At 49.8% G+C, this 18865-nt stretch overlaps 1 protein-coding gene across 1 annotated transcript in view; it reads left to right on the forward strand.

Annotated features, from left to right (window-relative positions):
• Positions 1-18865, forward strand: part of VDR (vitamin D receptor) — a 55797-nt gene that overhangs the window by 27354 nt on the left and 9578 nt on the right. The window contains exons 4-7 of the mRNA NM_001167932.2: positions 7423-7553; positions 14793-14977; positions 15149-15263; positions 18031-18202. Of these exons, the coding sequence (NP_001161404.2) occupies positions 7423-7553; positions 14793-14977; positions 15149-15263; positions 18031-18202 (603 nt within the window). The remainder of the gene's footprint in view (positions 1-7422; positions 7554-14792; positions 14978-15148; positions 15264-18030; positions 18203-18865) is intronic.

Here is an 18865-nt window from a genome sequence, read left to right on the forward strand (position 1 = left end):
CTCCTCCTCTCTCCCCTCCACATACTTCTCCTCCTCTGCTTCATCCATATACTATTTGATAATCTTCCGCTTTAGTCTATTTCAAATAGCTGTTTGAGAATTCCATTGTCAGTTGTATCTGTCTGCAGAATCCTCTTCCTGGGTAGGAAGGCCTCTGTCAGAAGGAGGTCCTTCTCTGTGTTGGGTACCGCATCCTTGAGAACACAAAGATAGCACAAGTCCTTGCTCTCCAGAAGCTCTCTCGGCCCTGCAAGAGCAGTTCTCAAGGAAAAAGCATTACCTTAGGGTTGAGCCACTGACCATATTCTAACCCCTGGGATATAAGCCCATTTGACTATTGAGTGTTTGATTGACTTCTAAATCAAACTAAATTGCTCTAGAAGTGAGTTGTGGTCATTTCAGCAAGTCTAAGACTCATAATCAAACCAAAGTGTGATTTTGGGGGTTGGTTGGTTCTATTGACCTATGGTCAAGAATTAGAGACTATTGCCAGCCAGTTACTCCTGCAAGCCACTTCATGTTGTTTCTACTTCCTGCTCCTCTGGAATACATGCAATCCATAGAGAAAGATGCTATTTCCAGTGAGAATAGAAGGTTGGCATGGACAGGCTTCTAGATGGTTATATGTCTTGGTAATATGTTAGCCTAATATGTTAAAAGGTGAAGACATCACTTTGCCAACAAAAATCCGTATAGTCAAGGCTACTGTCTTTCCAGTGGTCATGTATGGTTTTGAGAGCTGGACCATAAAGAAGGCAGAGCTCCGAAGAATTGATGCTTTCAAACTGTGTTGCTGGAGAAGACTCTGAATACTCATTGGAAGGAGTGATGCTGAAGCTCCAATATTTTGGCAACCTGATGCAAAAAGCCAACTCATTGGAAAAGACCCTTATGCTGGGAAAGATTGGAGGCAGAAGGAGAAGAGGGTGACAGAGGATGAGATGGCTGGATGGCATCACCTATGGCAATGGGCATGAACTTGGGCAAACTCTGGGAGATGGTGAGGGACAGAGAGGCCTGGTGTGCTGCAGTCCATGGGGTTGCAAAGAGTAGGACACACCTAGATGACTGAACAATGTTAACAACCAAATCATAAGCAAGAGCCACAGGGGGAAAATATGCAGATCTACTATAAAGCATAGATAGATAGATAGATAAAGATATATATAGAGAGAGTGAGTGATGATCTGTGGATGAATCTCTGGTCATGAATGGCTTTGTCCAAATTCTAATATAAGGGAAGGTGCAAAGGATGAGAAGAAAATCAGAAAGACCCCTTTGATGAAGAGAATGTAGAATATGGTGAAGTTTAAAATCCTTGCCTGAAAGGCAAGCCTGAGAAACAGATCGCCGTTTGCCTCTCTGTGTTGTCGCCTTCCTCCTCATCAGGACTCCATGAAGCTGATATTTGCAGTAAGCACCAAGCTGACAAAGACGATGTGGAGCAATGCCTCCTTATTTGTGAGCCCCGAGGTGCTCAGGGACCTCATTTATGACAGGTTTGGGGAAGTGTAGGCTGGTGAGGATCCAGGAACATGAGGAATGTTCTGGCTCTCAGGAAGTTCACCCAAATGATATTTGCAGGAGCTGTGATGTGAAGGGAGGCAGGGAAATGGGGCAGGTGTCCAGCGACTCAAAGTGCTTAAAGGCAATAGAGTAAACCAAGAGGCGAGAAGTGGCCACTCAGGTTGTTCCTTGGACAAGTGAATCAGTCACCAAGAGGTCAGTGTTGCTAGAGAGAACTTTGTCCAGGTCAGCTTGGCAGCTGCTCAAGGATGTGAATGGAAGAGAATGAGGGGGGTCATGTTCAGAGCAGCCAAGAGTGATGTTTGGAAGTTTGGGTGGAGAAGCCAGATATTTGGAGAGGGGACGCCACTGGAGGTGTCAAGAAAGGCAGCTCCCTGGACATGAGGAAGGTCGTACATTTCTTTCTGGTCAGTTTTATTTCTTTAAGAACCCAGCTCTCCTCAGGGCTCACTGGTGTGAATTCCCTCTCGGTGCTACTTGGGAATCCTCTCTGTGTCCTGGCAATAGAGGTGCCCATGGAGAGGATGGGCAGAGGTCACCCCCACTTCCAACCTGCCCATCTCGGGTCCTGCCTCTGTCCTTCTCTGTCCTACATGAGTCCTTCAAATAGCACCTGCTTCCTGCCTGTGGACTCTAGGGGGACAGACTTTTGACACCTGCTTCAGCTGGAATTGAGATATGGTAGATTCATGTTAAAGACCATATTACATACGAATCCCAGAGACTTTGGAATCCAACCAATCTTGATTCTAATGTCAGTTTTCACACTTTTTAGCTGTGTGACATTAAACAAATTATTTCACTTTCCATTGCCTTTTTGTATCACCTATAAAATTGGGAGGATACCTATCCCACTAGGCTGTTGAGAGCCTCAGAGAGAATATGTAAAGTGCTGGAAGAGAAGGCTCTTGATAAACGGTGCTTTTAATCACTGTTCCTTTGCAGTTTCTGAGAACAGATAGTCCTCTCCTATCCTCTCTTATGGGACCTGGAACATATGTAACTGTGATGTGTCAGCAAGGGTCTCTGGTAAAAGGTCCCCAAGCAGGAGTTAAATATCAGATATGAGAAAGCAAGGGCTTGTCCAGGGAGCTCTAGAGACCCTCGTGTCAGTCAAGAACTCTGTGGGACCTGATTGGCACTCAGAGAAACTGGACATTGGTCGCTGTAGGTCACAGAGGGCTGTGGGTCTAGACATCAGAAGCAACAACACATGAAGCGAAGATATGTTTCGAGCCTCTCTACCTATGGAGCCCCACACCAGCCATGCTGAGAGTCAGTGGAGACGTGCTGACTGCTTCCAGGGTCTCAGATTCGTATGGGAAAGTCACACACTGCTGTCTTCAGCCACCCGTCAGCACTCCCTCCCACTGCCCCTGCCTGCCAGTTCCTCTCCCTTCCCTTTATTTAGTGCTTAAGCACTAAAGGTGCAGTAAAGGTCCTGCTTCCTTTACATAATCCTTACAACACCCTCTCTGTAGGGTTGTTTCCGTTTTACAGATGTGGAAACTGAGACATGGGGAGATTAAGTGACTTGCCCAAGGTTGTGCGTTAGAATGTAAGCCCAAATAGATCCATGTGACCAAAGCCTGTGTTTCCTTTAAATTTTTAAAATAGTTATAAAGGGTGGTGTTTATTTGTTGCTGTATTTGGTCCTATGAATAACTCCTGTGAATGTTTTTTTTTTTTTTCTTTTTAGATGTAGACAGTTCAAAAGGGGACATAAGTGAAAAATAAATCTTCCCAATCCAGTTCTCAGGTCCCTACATGAGACTGGTCTACCCATTTCCAGGATAATGGCTTTACTGTATGAGTAAAGGCTCCATCCACTTTACATACTGGTAGATACAGGCAGATCTTATTTTATTGTGTTTTGCTTTATTGCACTTTACAAATGTTGTGTTTTTTTACAAATTGAAGGCTTGTGGCAATTCTGCATTGTCAGATGATAATTAATAGTTTTTAGTGAGAAAGTATTTCTTAATTAAGGTGTGTACATTGTTTTTATAGATGGAGTGCAGTTGAACACTTAACAGAGCACAATACAGCATAAACATAAGTTTTACATGCACTGGGAAACCAGACATTTGTGTGACTCACTTTATTGCTATATTGGCTTTATCATGGTGGTCTGGAACAAAACTGCCATGTGGCAATATATACCTGTCTTGCTGAAGTGCTCTCCAGAAAAGAGGCCTGTGCTCCTTACCATCAACCTTCCTTTCCTTAAAGTTGGCTTTTCTTTTTTAACTCATCTGCTGAGAAGCCCTGGTGGTCACCACACACAGTGAGCCCCGTAGGTCTCACTATCAGACCACACAGACCTTTGGTATCAGGAGCTCTAGCAGGAGCCTGCACCTGGACCAGGCTCTGGAATTTCTCTGACACTGGAGCTGCAGTAGAGACACAGCTCAGAGCTAGCACTTGGTCTTGTGCATTACACGGTGTGTCTCTGCTGGCAGGGATCACCTACTCAAGAAGGACCCTCCCGAAAAATAAAAATAAAAAAGAAGGACCCTCCCGTCCCAGGCCTGAGACCCTGGCCCAGGCACCTGATGCTTTTGTGAGCTGCCTGTCTCATGTTTTGATGAATTGGTCTCTGGCAGAAGAATCGGTCAATGTCCTCTCTCACCCCAGCTTTCTAGAAACTGCATCTATATTTAGCCTGGTTGCACCACCACTACCCCCCTTTCCTGAGCTAGGATGTAATTGCCAACCACCCAGAGGATGAGGCTGAGAGCGCTTCTGAGGAAATGGGCTCCCATGGAAACCTGAGGCTCTTGTTTCTCAAAACCAAACCAACTCACAGGCAATTAGCTTTGGGAGGAAGGCAGGGCGGGGTCTGGATCTTGAGGACAAAGCGCAGAGCCAGAGCTGGCCAGTCTGGCTGCCCTGACTCCTCATGGGCAGAGACCAGATGACAGCCACACGTGTACAAGTGGCTTGCACCTTAGAAGGCGGCAGAACAGGACGAGCTAGGACTTGGAGCCCAGGGAAATGGTCCAGGCAAACAGCCGACATGCCTGAGGGCTGGCTGCAGAACCCGGGCTCCGGGAAGGGCCTGGGTCTGCTGTTGGACTTGGTGAAGGAGGTTTCTGCCCCCACCCCCTGCCCCGAACGCTGAACCCCACAGCCCAGAGCGTGATGATGTTCTTCACGAGGCACAGCCTCTGTCTCCCCAGCCACTATCCAGCTCTTTGCCTCTGATTCTGTCTGTAGAGGAGCTGAGGGAGGGCTGGTTACTGCATGTTTTCATAATAATAATTTTAGAGCTCCATGCATTCATAGGCTGCTTTCTGCTTTGCTCAAACAATGTGGAGACATAATTCAAGATTGGTGGGTTCCAGGACAAGGGGTGGCAAAGGGTGAGAAGCCCAGGCTGCATTCGTACCCTGGCCTGAGCCCTGCTGTGAGGTCGTGTGCTTGACCACATCCTTCTCCCTCCCTTCCTCTGCCCCTCCTTTCCTCTCCCGCTCCACCTCCTCCTGTCTCTCCACTTCTCTCTCCTCGTCATGGTCTTGGTCCTCTTCCTCCTTCTGTCTCTATCTCAGTTCTCTTGGGCTTCATACTCCGAGTACACGGTTGAAAGCAAGGACACGGGCCCCCGCCCCCAGCATCTTTTAACCCAGCTCTGCACCCCTCGGAGTCCTATCCCAGCCTCTGTGGAGTCCACTCCTGTTGTCGGGCAAAGTCGGGCTGAGCGGCCGTCTCCAGCTTTCCCGGGTGAGGCCTCAGCTTTGCAGCATGAGAAAGATGAAAGGAAAAGGATGACGTTTCAAACTCTCTTTCCAAGCAAATTTGCAGTTGAGGGAAGTGCCCACCAAGGAGGGTCAGAGGTGGGGCCCGCAGAGCTTGAGGAAGGAGAGGCCTCGACAGGACACTGGGGCCCCCTCCCTCTGGGGCCTTGAGAAGCTCTCGGCCCCCAGTGCAGGGCTGTGAGAGGCTTCAGCTCGCATGTCTAGAGGTACCATGATGTGTGTTCTTTTTGGTGCCCATGGCTCTCGAAAAAGAACAGGGTGACTGTGAGCCAGACCAGACAGTGGGTGGGAGGACAGGGAAGCCTCTCAGCTGCCTCTCAGCTAGCCACCCCAGGCAAAATGCCCAGCTGTTAAAAAAAAAAAGGAAATGAGAGTTTGCTCTAATTAGAAACTTCTGGTCCTTAAGTAGGTTTAGAGGATCATGGGCATTCTGGGGCCTGAGCATTTATGGTAACAGGTGGCACCTCAGGAACCACCAGGTGAGAAAGAGAGAAAGGAGTGAAGGGGGATCTGGTCCTGGAACACACAGATGGGTCTCATTTCAGGCTAACTGAGGTGCTTCCATGTTCCTCTGTTCCTCTGGGAAGCTGCGGTAAATGTATGCAGGCACAAGGAGAAAGGGTTTCTCTTTCCATAGGCAAGATCTTGGAAAGACTTGCAAGATGCAGTCTTTCCCTGGGGGGTCGCTGCAGGGGCTGGCTGGGGGTAAACCATCAAATAGCCAACACCCCCACCTCCCCGTGTTGCCCAGTCTGCTGGTGGCCCCTTGGGTATGAGGGCTGTGATGGGAGGGTACCAGGGGCTGAGGTCCAAAGCCAACAGCGGCTATTTCCCAGGTGACTGCGTGTCCTTTGCCTTGAGCTGTTCTCAAGGGCCAGCTGCCTGGAACCTTCTGCCTGTGGGCTCAGCTTCATCAAGCTCCTTGAATTTCTGGGGATGAAACAGTATCCAAGAAGCTAAGAACTCACATTCCTAAGGCCTTCCCTGGTGGCTCAGATGGTGAAGAATCAGCCTGTAATGTGGGAGATCCACGTTCCATCTCTGGGCTGGGAAGATCCCTTGGAGAAGGGAATGGCTACCCACTCCAGTATTCTTGGGCTTCCTGGTGACTCAGACAGTAAAGAATCAGTCTGCAATGTGGGAGACTCAGGTTCTATCCCTGGGTCGGGAAAAGTCCCTGGAAAAGGGAATGGCTACCTACTCCAGTATTCTTATCTGAAGAATCCCACGGACAGAGGAGCCTGGTGGGCTACAGTTCCATGGGGTCACAAAGTGTTAGACATGACTGAGTGACTAACACTTTCACACTCCTAAGACCCCAACTTGGGAGTCTTTATTCTTTGCTAAATTGCTTCACTGTAAGAGGAACCTCTAGGAAGATAGCCTCTGCTGCTACTGCTAAGTCACTTCAGTCGTGTCCGACTCTGTGCGACCCCATAGACGGCAGTCCACCAGGCTTCCCCGTCCCTGGGATTCTCCAGGCAAGAACACTGGAGTGGGTTGCCATTTCCTTCTCCAATGCATGAAAGTGAAAAGTGAAAGTGAAGTCACTCAGTCGTGTCCGACTCTGTGCAACCCCATGGACTGCAGCCCACCAGGCTCCTCTGTCCATGGGATTCTCCAGGCAAGAGTACTGGAGTTGGGTGCCAAAATGGCCTCTATGCAGCCTCATAAAAGTCCCATGTGCTGTAGCTGGCAGCAGGGGAGAAAGCCAGAATTAGGAAAATGAACCTTTGGGCTTGCATAAACACACACAAAGCTAAAGGCAATGAAAGCTGCTCTGCAGATTTCAGTATTTATTAAAAAAATTTTGTTAGGTTAATTCACTTGTATTTCCTGTGTAATAAAAAAGAGAAGGAGGAGTAGAGGACTTTAAAGGTAAATAAAAGCAAGGATGGGGGAAGAATCAGCAGTAAACAGGAGGAGGGCATGTTGGCACACATGGCAAGTCAGAGGGTTGGGCAGGGGTGGCCCCTGAGAGGGGCCAGGGGCTTGGCTGGGCGCCCATTCTCCCTAGGAGTCTTGGAGCCAGGGGCTTGGCCAGCAGGTCTCACGGTCACAGGCTCTCTCATGCAGGCAGGGCTGAGGGGCTGCGAGGTGGGTGACCCAGCGGAGGGCCCCTGCTCTCTCTCGGCAGGCGGAGCATGAAGCGGAAGGCGCTGTTCACCTGTCCCTTCAATGGAGACTGCCGCATCACCAAGGACAACCGCCGCCACTGCCAGGCCTGCCGGCTGAAGCGCTGTATTGACATCGGCATGATGAAGGAATGTGAGTTTCCGCGGCGAGGCCGAGGAGGGGCGGGGCGGGGGCGAGGTCAGGGGAAGGCACCGCCTTTTGGGCGTTTGGCCAGAGAGGTCCGCTTGCTCTTCCTCTGTAGTTGCCATGATTTGGGGCCCCGAGTTGCGGCGTGAGTGGGACCCGCAGCCTGAGGCAGGGTGGCTGAAACTCCAAGGTCCAAGGGGCCCTGTGAGCCTCTCTGGGATCTGTGTGTGTATCCCAGAGGCCTGGAAAGTGCCTCTCCGGTGCGAGGCCTGTGAGGAGGGACAGACGGGGACACTGCCTTCATGAGTCCCCACCATTAGGTTAATCTTCCTCTGAGACTTCATCGCTATTCTCACAGCAACCTTTTCTTAAGTCCTTTGGGGAAAGGATGAGGCTCAAGGACCCCAGGGTTCTTTGGGCTTTGGGGGATAGGGCTGCTGTGGGTGGGAAGAGGCAGGATTGATGGGGAGAAGAAATATTCAGAGCCTGGTTGTCGGGGGGGTTCTGCTCCACCCTACCCTTCCAGTCAGTCTGGCCCAGTGAGCAAATCTGAGGGCTGGTACCCAGAGCTAGGGCTTCCCAGGTGGCACTAGTGGTAAAGAACCCACCTGCCAATGCTGGTAGATGTAAGAGATGTGGGTTCAATCCCCGGGATGGGATGATCCCCTGGAGGAGGGCACGGCAACCCACTCCAGTATTCTTGCCTGGAGAATCCCATGGACAGAGAGGCCTGGTGGGCTACGGTCCACCAGGTGGCAAAGAGTCGGACACAACTGAAGCGATTTAGCACATACCCAGGGCTAGGTGGATAGATCCTGCAAGGGGAAACACCAAACTCCAGCAGGACCCTCTAGATCCAGATGAAGAAGGACGAGCAATCTTCTAGGACTTCCTGTCTAGCTCTGGGGTTGCAGGAGAGGACCAGTGGGACAGGTTGACATATTCTGATTCACTGTTAAAAACAACTCCTGGAGTTTGCATCTGAGCTCTAGTATGAGTTACTTGGTAACCAGAGATGCCATTAAATCCAGTGGACCTGGGGAAGCGCTGGCCAGGCCCTCCCTGGACTGGAAGCAAGGGCACTGAGCTGCCCTGAGCATGGGTACCTTCTCTGCACACTCTGCCCTGCCCTGTCCCTTGGCTCACCCCTGTCTGTGCTCTGTACCCTGATCCTCTCCAGAATCTGTGATTGTGTGGGTGTCCTGATGAACTGTGGGCTGAGGAAGCTCAAGAGAGGCACTCAGATGCATCCAGACCTGGAGGTCATCTTGGCTATGGGGCCCATTCTGGGTGTGTGTAGGTGGGTGGGTACAGGCGAGATGTGTCTCGAACAAGGGAAAAGCCACAGGACGGGGCTGAGGGGATGGGAAATTTCCTCCTTGCTAAGAAAGAAATTCTTTGTTTTGGGGAAAACAGAAGCCTCCTCAGGCTTTGACAGGCTCTCTTCTGGTGGGCCACGGCCCCTCTCCTGATTGCAACTCCCCAGTCAACACTGGCAGTACTGGAAGGAGTTTCCAAGCCGTCATTCCTCCTCAGCCCCACAGGAGCAGGCAGGCCTGGGCAGGCGGATCACTCCTTGCCTGGTCCCCTGCCCCACCCCTCTCCTGTTTATCCTGGAGCCGTGGAGGTTCAAGGCCTGGGTGCCTCATGGGGCTTCTCACATGCCGGTTCCGTGCAGCCTGCTCTGTTTAAGGTGCTGGGCTGGACACAGGATGCAGAAAGTGAAGTCCCTGCCCACTCCAAGCACACAGCCCCCACAGGGCAGACAACCATGATTCTAAGGCCCCAGCCAGCCAAGAATGGCCCAGACTTATACCTGGGATCCAGTAAGGCTCTGCCACAGGAGTTCTGGTCAGGGCCAGCCTCAGTGATGTCCCAGAGGTGCGTCTCCTGGTATCTTGGAAGAAAAGAGATGTTCATCAGCTTAGAACAGAAAGCACACTTAGAAATCATATGAAACCCAGAAAAGCAAAAGCACCAGGGTTGGGGTCAGAAAGCAAGTTGGGACTAGAACCCAACTCCTTGTCCCCTCCTAGATCCCTCCTGGTCCCCATGGAGAGCACCGCATCCACCATGATGAGCAGGTCTCAAGTGTTCCAGGGTGCCCTGGCCCCAGGAATGCCATATGGTAGGGGGTCCAGCAACCCAGAAATGGATGCTCACCCCCAACCTCCAATCAGCTTTGTGCCTCAGCCACCCCCACCTCAGCTTCAGTCCCTGTGACAGAGCCCCATGCTCCCACGCTGCTCTATGCTCAGGGCAGCCCAGTGCCCACCCCTCTCACCATTCTAATGCAAGGATGCTGAGCTCAGGATGGGCTAGTAGCGCTGAGCTCTTGGGGTCTATGCCCCAGAGCTCCAGGTAAGATGGAAATGTTGGGGCAACACTGAACATACTCTTTCCACTGCCCCAAAAGGAAGGTCCTCTGGGAAGAGCTCTATTTCCTGCCTCTGTTTAGCCAAACTTTGGGAGACCTGTCAATATGTCTGGCCTGGAATTCTCCAGCTCCAATCAATCCCTAGGGGATCTGCTTATTGACTATCCGGGCTGGCTGTCATCCCCAAAGCCTAGCCTCCTGGAGACAACTGAGTGTCAACATTAGTAAAACCACAGCACACCCCAGGGCTCCTGTTGAAGGAAGCTGGAAACCCAGGCTCCTTTCTGGTGGGGATGAACAGGTGGCTTGTCCCTACAGGAGGCATGGGAAGGGAGCAGGGATGCAAGTGGGAACAAACATTTGTTGGCCACTTACTATATGAGTGTCAAGCACTAGCACCTTCTTCTTAAAATTTGACAACAATCCCTGAATATGTAATTACTTCTGTTTTTATTTTTATTTTTTGTAATAGATGGGCAATCTCAGAGACACTAAAATATCATGCCTCCAAAGCTAATAATCTAGGTCTATGTGCTTCCAAAGGCCAGGCCTGTGGGCTCCACCCAGCATAACCCATTGGTCCCCCTTTCCACTCTCCCCTACCCTCCTCAGTGGGCCAGAGCTCCTCCACTCTGCATTTCCAGGCCTGGGGCCCTAAGGGATGGACTGAAGAGAATTTGTTCTCACTAAAGACTCTCTCTGTCTCTTCAAGTCCAGGTTGACTTGATGTCCTTGGAGCCAAGACATTTCACAGCTGAGTTCTGGCCTCTTATAGACCTGGCCTGCACATGTGAACTTGTTTAATATTCTTATACTTGGACATCTTTTCTGCCCATCATGAGCACAGCCTCTGATAGTAGGTGCTCCATAAATATGTGTTGAATGATTGAATATTCGCTCCCCATTGTGCTTCTTTGTATCTCTGCATCCCCTACTGATTTACAGATCAAGAAGATCACCCACATCTGATATTGTCAATGTCATTCATTTGGAAAAATTTTGTCTGTTTACCTAATGTTGTCCTTAGGCCACCTTTGGCAACTTGAAATGCTTTTAAGATGCCTGTGCTTTCAGATCTTGACTCCCTAACTTGATCATTGACTTCATGGAATAGGGAACATCTTGCATGGGGTTAACTTCAGCAAAGCCCTTTGCCCAGTCAGACAGTAATTGAGAAGCTACTAAGCAGCCATATGGGTTTCACAAAGTCCATGTACACAACTCATGCCCTTTATTCACTGACAAACCCATCAATGGGCTTTTAACTTCAAAATGTGCCTCCTAGTGAAAAATAAATTTCTACTGTTTAAGCTGAAAAAACACAAAAACAAACAACAAAAAAGTGTTCTCCTACATGACAGTAATGGTGTTTTTAGTAGCAATTTATTGAGAAAATGATTTTTTAAGGATTCTATGAAATTAACAACCCCTTTAAGCAAATGAACTATTTTATAAGTCACAACAATATCTGCATATGTGAGAGGCTTATAGCTTACCTAGTCCCCTGCCAACGTTGCCTGCAGGGAGGTCCATGGATTGGCAGCCTTCATCTGAAACCAGCAGATCTTAGTGTTTCTTCCTCTAGTGCTGCAAACAGGGTGATGGTTGCTATTTGCTAGAAATGATGGAGAGGAGAAATGCCATAAGGTTAACCTCAAATCTCTTAACGTTATAAGTAAGTCACTTACAAGCTTTGCTACTTTATGTAATCATTATTTTCGCACTCTTCGGGTGGATCAGAACACCTTGTGTGTCATGACTCCACAGCTGAAGACCAGGGTCTGGCTGAGCATTCACAGCTGATGATAGTCATAGGCAGTGTGGAGTAGTGGTCAGGACCCTGGATTCTAGAGCCAGACTGCTCAGACCCGACTCCAGCCCTACCACTTGTTTGTCTGCTCCGTGACTTTGAGCAAGCTTGATAGCCTCTCTGGTTCTCAGGTCCCCTCACCTGTAAAATGAGGATAACAGCATCTGCCTTAAGGGTTATTAAAAGGACCAAATAATGTGAGTTAATATGTAAGAAGTACTTGGAATAGGGCTTGGTACATTAAAAAAAAAAAACTTTATTTTTATTAACAATATATTTATTAACGGTATTTTTTATGACATACCGCTTGATCACCAGAGTTTCTGGCTCCCAGCAGATTAGAAGTAACTCTTAAGGAGGATAAAGGTACACTCCAGTAAGAAGAGACAACATATAGCTTAAGACAGCAGGATAGACTGGTTGGAAGAGTTAACATAGGAACTCAAAATCATAGCAGGCTGAGTCACACAGTGCAGAAAAACAGACCCATATGGTTCTGAGGTCATAACATTGTTCCTGCAAAGTCCAATCATTATTCAGAATGATGCCTCTGAATCATCAAGCAAAGGTTACATGATGTTACAGGTGCTCCGTTACAATGGGTTCTGTCTTGAAAATACTTGTCACAAGTATTTGAAAATGTAAACTTTGCTCAGCGATCTGGTGGACTGGCAGGTGGAGTGTGCCATTCTGAAATTGTAGGGGATGGGCATCGTTGGTGCATGTCCAGAGCCAGGAGGACAACCAGCACACTGTAGGTACAGTCAGTGCTGATATGTTGGGTTTCCAGCGCATCAGACCACTGAGGATGCCCCACTGGGCTAGCCTTGGCATGAGAGATATAGGCATTGTAAGATGCAGCCCCCATCCTTAGATACCCTGCAGTTCCAGTGAAGAAGACCTTGAACTTAGGCTCTCTCTATTGCAAGTATTTATTGGAACCTATAACCATAAATGTGACAGAGTGAAAAAAGATCGGGTGCCAATGTGTGTGGGAAAAATTGCTCCTTGCCGATCAGGGCAATACAGAAGCCTTTGTGGTACAAGAGGGTGTGAACAGAGTGCTGGGGAACTGATAAAATCTGCATGGCTACTGGGGAGAGAAGACCCATCTGGACAGGCATCCAGCACACGGGAAATGGCCATGGCAGTAGTAAGCAGATCATATTCACAGGCCAGCAATCCCAGTGCAACTAGACCAGCTGCTGTGTCAAGACCCCAGCTGCTGCTGCTGCTAAGTCGCTTCAGCCGTGTCCGACTCTGTGCGACCCCATAGACGGCAGCCCACCAGGCTCCGCTGTCCCTGGGATTCTCCAGGCAAGAACACTGGAGTGGGTTGCCATTTCCTTCTCCAATGCATGAAAGAGAAAAGTGAAGGTGAAGTGGCTCAGTCGTGTCTGACTCCTAGCGACCCCGTGGACTGCAGCCTACTAGGCTCCTCCATCCTTGGACTTTCCAGGCAAGAGTACAGTTGGAAAGCTAGGAAGAAGGGAAATCACAAAGAATCTTGGCTTCAGGTGGGGCATGGTAAGCAGAAAGAATTCAGAAGAAGTTTCTGAGCAGGACAGTGATGTCATAGAATCACAGAGGGTTATGAGAGCCCTGTGGGGCTGAAAAGCACCCCTGTGGGCAGCCAGAGCCGTCCCCCCAACCCCAGCCTCATCGCGTCCTGTGCCTGCCCTTCAGGTGAACAGGAAGGACTCTGTCCCTAATCTTGGCATTCCCAGGCTAGCATCTCACACCCTGCCTTGAATGGGGTGCTCCCTGCTCCTCCCGGCTCTCATCTGGCTGTATCTCTTGGGGTCTGAACTGACACCCTCTGTGGGAGGAGGGCGGGCAGCTCTTTGGGTATGTGAGTCAGTAACCTGGGCGTGGCCTCCGCCCAGTCTTCCTCTAGGTACGGTTTACCTCAGCTCTGGAGGGAACGCTCCATCTTCCGCCACCGGCTTCCCTTTCCTGCCCTGCCCACTCACACCCACCACAGGCTCTCCTTCCCCCACCCCCACTTCTCTCGTCCTACCCCACCCAAGAAGCCAAGGCCCATGGGCCTTTCCTGAAGCCCTGAAGCCACCCACTCTGGCATTCTGGTTCTTTTTCCTGCTCTTGTGAAACGCTTGGTTCTGTGGGCAGATGCCCTGGCAAGACTAGCACAGAGCAAGCAGCTACAGGCCGAGGGCCCCAGTGCCCACTCCTGCCGTCAGCGCTCTGCAAGCCCGGCCGGGAGGTCTGTGTGCCGGGCTTGCTCCCAGCCCCACCCTCCCGGCAGTCACCCAGCACAGGGAGGCTTGGAGCCCCTGCAGTCAGACACCCTGGCTAGCCACTGGAGAGAGCTTCCCAGATAGAGCTGTGAGCTGCTATCTATCCTCGGGGACTTCTGAAGGACTGGAAAACTTCCTTGGGCAGAAATTTTAAGACTGGAAGGACTGAAAGAGGGGTTGTTTTGCAGGGAACCTAAGAGGCAAAGTCTTTCTACTTTGGTCAGAGTAGATCACATGCCTGGAAAGTTACATGGAGATGACCACGTAGAGCGGTCTTCTCAGCATCTCCTAGCTTCTGACGCTGGGACCCTGTACCCTCCCTCCCCCTGAGTGAGCATCTGCTCTGTGCTGGGCTGCATTCAGGTCTCAAAGCAGTTGGTCCTTTGAGGTAGGATCCCCACACCACGTGCTTCCTGGAAGAAAGAACAAAAAAGGATCTTAGAAGAGATCCTATGGTCCAAACTCCTCATTTTAGAAATGAGCAAACAGAAGCCTGGAGAGTTCAATCTGTTCAGAGTCAGACATCTTGTTCTTGGGATCCTGGTCTCCTTAATGATGCCCAAGCATCCTGCCTCCCAAATCCTCTGTTTCCTCCTCTCTCATGCTCATGCCTTTTCAACATACAGCACCCACTCTTCCATCCATATCATGGGCTTTGGGTCCCCGTGGCAGGATGGCCTGGTGAGCTCTGAGTGTCAGGGCACAGCCCCTCCCATCTGGGGCCTTTATACCTGGAGGAACGTTCCTAGGAGGTGCTGCAGGCCCCACTCTCCTGACACCCCCCTCCGGCACCCCTGCAGTCATCCTGACTGATGAAGAAGTGCAGCGGAAGCGGGAGATGATCCTCAAGCGGAAGGAGGAGGAGGCCTTGAAGGACAGCCTGCGGCCGAAGCTGTCAGAGGAGCAGCAGCGCATCATCACCACCCTGCTGGAAGCCCACCACAAGACCTACGACGACACCTACTCCGACTTCAGCCAGTTCCGGGTATATGGGCTGGAGGGCGAGGGGATCTGGGCACAGCACCTGGGGAGGGCTGGAAGCTGGTCTGCCCTCTGACCCTGGGGAGGACTGCCCCTCCTGTAAACAAAAGACCAGGGCTGGGGGAGGAAGGTGACCTCCAATGTGGGCTTCTGACATTCCACCTTTCCCTTCCAGCCTCCAGTTCGCAACAGTGAGGACGAGGGGAACCGTCCTTTGAGGTCGATACTCACGCCCAGCTTCTCTGGAAACTCATCCTCCTCCTGTTCGGATCACTGTACCTCCTCTCCAGGTGAGAGGGACAGCACGCTCCCTCCCCAAGGACCTAGAGCTTTCCCAGTCCACCTACCCTTGGCTGCAGCCAGAAGGACAACACTTACTACTGTGCGCTGCCCAGAACAACCCCTTTTTAGAGAAGAGGTGTGACTTGCCCAAGGGCCCGTGCTGAGGACTCTGAGGAAGAGGCCAAGCTGTTGCCTGCAGAGCCTCTGTTCTTTCCTCTAAGCCAGGCTTCTACCCCGGGCTCCCTCCCTGGGAGTGACCTGATTCCTTTCAGTGGTCCTTTGAGCCTGGGCCCTTGCTGCCGGGTGGGTTGTTTGTTGGTTTGATTTTTGTTTTTTCCAACTTTATAAAAATATAAGATGACACTAGTGGTAAAGAATCCACCTGCCAATGCAGGAGATGCAAGAGATGTGGGGTCGATCCCTGGGTCAGGAAGATCCCCTGGAGGAGGGTATGGCACCCCAATCCAGTATTTTTGGCTGGAGGGTCCCCTTGGACAGAGGAGGAGCCTGGTGGGCTACAGTCCATGGAGTTGCAAAGAGTCGGACACAACTGAAGCAACTTAGCATGCACGCATGCAATTGATATACAGCACTGTATAAATTTAAGGTGTATAGCATAATGATTTGACATATGTATATATTGGGAAATGATTACCACAATAAGTTAGTTAACCTCATGGAGTTACAAAGAGTTCCCCACCCTCCGTGATAACATTTAAGATGTACTCTCTTAGCAGCTTTTAAATATAGCAAACAGTGTTGTTAACTAGTCACCAGAGCCTGAGCCTTTGGAAGGTGAAATTCAGCATGGAAGCCCACCTTCCACTCAAGCCACCTTCCGCTAAGGTCCTGGAGGACCTTTCCCTTCCAACTCATCCTTGCTTTCTTATTGTCCTTCTCTACCATCCTCTGCATCGTCCTGCCTCATCCTCTCCTATCCTTGTCTTCATCCCTCTACCTCTCACCCAATCCAGCTGCCGTCTGCTGGATAGGAGGGCAGGGATGGAAAAGCTCCCTCCCATCTGGGGACCTGGAACCCTCAGACATGGTGCTTCCAGACTCACTGATGGACCTGTGCCCAGATCCAGAGTAGGTAGGAGGGGTCTCTGTGCCAACTAGACAGAGATAACAGTGGAACACGTCCTGTGTCTACCCATCTGCTGTGACCGCTGCACAGATAACTGATCCCTGAGCCCCTCACCTTGTAGTTAACCTTGTAGTAACCCCTCTCCTGTGTTAATTTTCTCTATCCACCTTCCTACTCTTTTTACTTTATGGTATAATCACTTTTATCAATGAAGGTCAATCTGTATGTTATACATTGGTTTGTACTTCAACTTTTTTTGGAGTATAATTGCTTTACAAGGTTGTAAGGCAACTGCACGATGCTATACTGTTTCTGCTGCAGAGCACAGTGGATCCGCTATACGTGTACACACATCCCCTCCCTCTGGGACCTCGCTCCCACCCAAGCCCGTTCTACCCCGTTAGGCCATCACAGAGCCCTGAGATGAGCTCGCTGTGCTATGCAGCAGGTTCCCACTAGCTATCTGCTTACACATGGTGGTGTATATATGTTCACCCTAATCTCCCAGTTCCTCCCACCCTCTCCATACCTGCGCTCTGTCCCCATTACCGTTCTTTATGTCTGCATCTCTGTTCTTGCCTTGCAAATAGGTTTATCTTGTACTTCAACTTTTAATAACAGCTTTGTCTTATTTAGAAGTTTCGATTTCCCCTTACAGGTTAATTAATCTGAGGTGCTCACCTACCCACATGGTATGTTTGGTATGTATGTGTGTGTGTGTGTGCTCAGTCGTGTCTGACTCTTTGCAACCCTATGGACTGTAGCCCACCAGGCTCCTCTGTCCATGGGATTCTCCAGGCAAGAATACTGGAGTAGGTTGCCATGCCCTCCTCCAGGGGATCTTCCTGATCCCGGGATCAAACCCGCATCTCTCTACGTCTCCTGCATTGGCAGGCAGGTTACCCCGGCAGGGTACCTGCATTTACCACTAGCACCTATATTATATTTTCACGCCATTCAGTACATACCTAGAATGTCATTTGTGAAGCTGCATAGTATTCTGGGGTATAATGTGCAATAACACATCTAAACCCCCTATTACTGGATATCTAGATATTCCCCCCCAGCTCTTGATGAAGATAACAGTGTGCTTGTGGCTAAATATTTGCACTCATTCTGAATTTTTCCTTATGCTGAATTCATGGACGTAGGATTGCTGATCCCAGAATGTACGTGACTGTAGGCTTTTGACCCTCGTGGTCAAATTGCGTTCTAGATTACTTGCACAAATGTGTGCTTCCTTTAGCACCCCAACACTGCACAAGGATTGCCTGTCTCCTGCATCTTTACAAATACTGGTATCAACCCTTAAACATATTTGCTTCTAGTTTAGAGGTGAAAAGTGGATGTTCTTGGCTGTTCTTTGATCACTAGTGAGGCTGAACATTGTTTTCCACAAGTTTATTGGTTCCAAATTCATCTTTGACTCGAGATCATTAGGAATGACATATAAAATCACTCTTAAAGAAGTCTCATATCTCAGAATGTCTCTGCTCTTTGATTTTCATGCTTCATCACTCTGTTGAAGAAAGACGCGGGAAACCCCAGGGGGACGCCTGGGCAGAAGTGACTTTGGAGAGAGGCAGTCATGCTGAATTCCCAACTGGCGCTGCTGCCAGAGAACAGGAGGGCCTCACAGGAGGAAGGCTGGCTCGAGTAATTCCTTTTCTTCCCTATTCCTTCCCCAGACACAATGGAGCCAACCAGCTTCTCCAACCAGGATCTGAATGAAGAAGACTCCGATGACCCTTCTGTGACCCTGGACCTGTCCCAGCTCTCCATGCTGCCCCACCTGGCTGACCTGGTCAGTTATAGCATCCAGAAGGTCATCGGCTTTGCCAAGATGATCCCAGGGTTCAGGTAAGGAGCTTCTGGGACATCCAGAAGACAAAGTCAGAATCCTATCCTGAGCCCAAAGAAGTCTTGGAAATTCTCAACCTACTGCTTCCCAAAATACACCTTCAGGTCCTATCCCAGACCTCCTAAATCAGAATCTCTAGGCGAGGTCCAGAAATCTGTATTTGAGAAGTACAGCCTCTCCAACATTATAGGGCAGGCCAACAGTGGAAAGCCATGGATCCTTCACAGTATCGATGTGAGAGAACAGACACTGCCCAGTGAAGTTCAGCACCAGGAATTCCAGTGTTGGACCCCAGTTCTCAACCAGAACTGGGTTGAGAACTCTGAGTTTGCTGCTGTGTCCACTCCAGCTGCCTTGAATCTAATTCTCATATTATCTTTTTATTTTTAAAATATTTTATTTATTTATTTGGCTGAGCTGGGTCTTAGTTGTGGCACGTAGGATCTTTGAGCTTCATCGAGGCATGCAGACTCTAAGTTGCAACGTATCGATTAAACCCGGGCCCCCTGCATTGGGAGTGTGCGTGGAGTCTTAGCCGATGGACTACCAGGGAAGTCCCTCATGTTAACCTTTTAAATGAAACCTACATTAATCCTTCACTCCCAATTCTGAAATCAGGATGAAGTGATAGAGTGGAGAAAGGGCTGAGTTTGTAAAGTAAT

Source organism: Bos taurus, chromosome 5 (genome assembly GCF_002263795.3).
Source record: "Bos taurus isolate L1 Dominette 01449 registration number 42190680 breed Hereford chromosome 5, ARS-UCD2.0, whole genome shotgun sequence".
Classification (NCBI taxonomy): Eukaryota; Metazoa; Chordata; class Mammalia; order Artiodactyla; family Bovidae; genus Bos; species Bos taurus.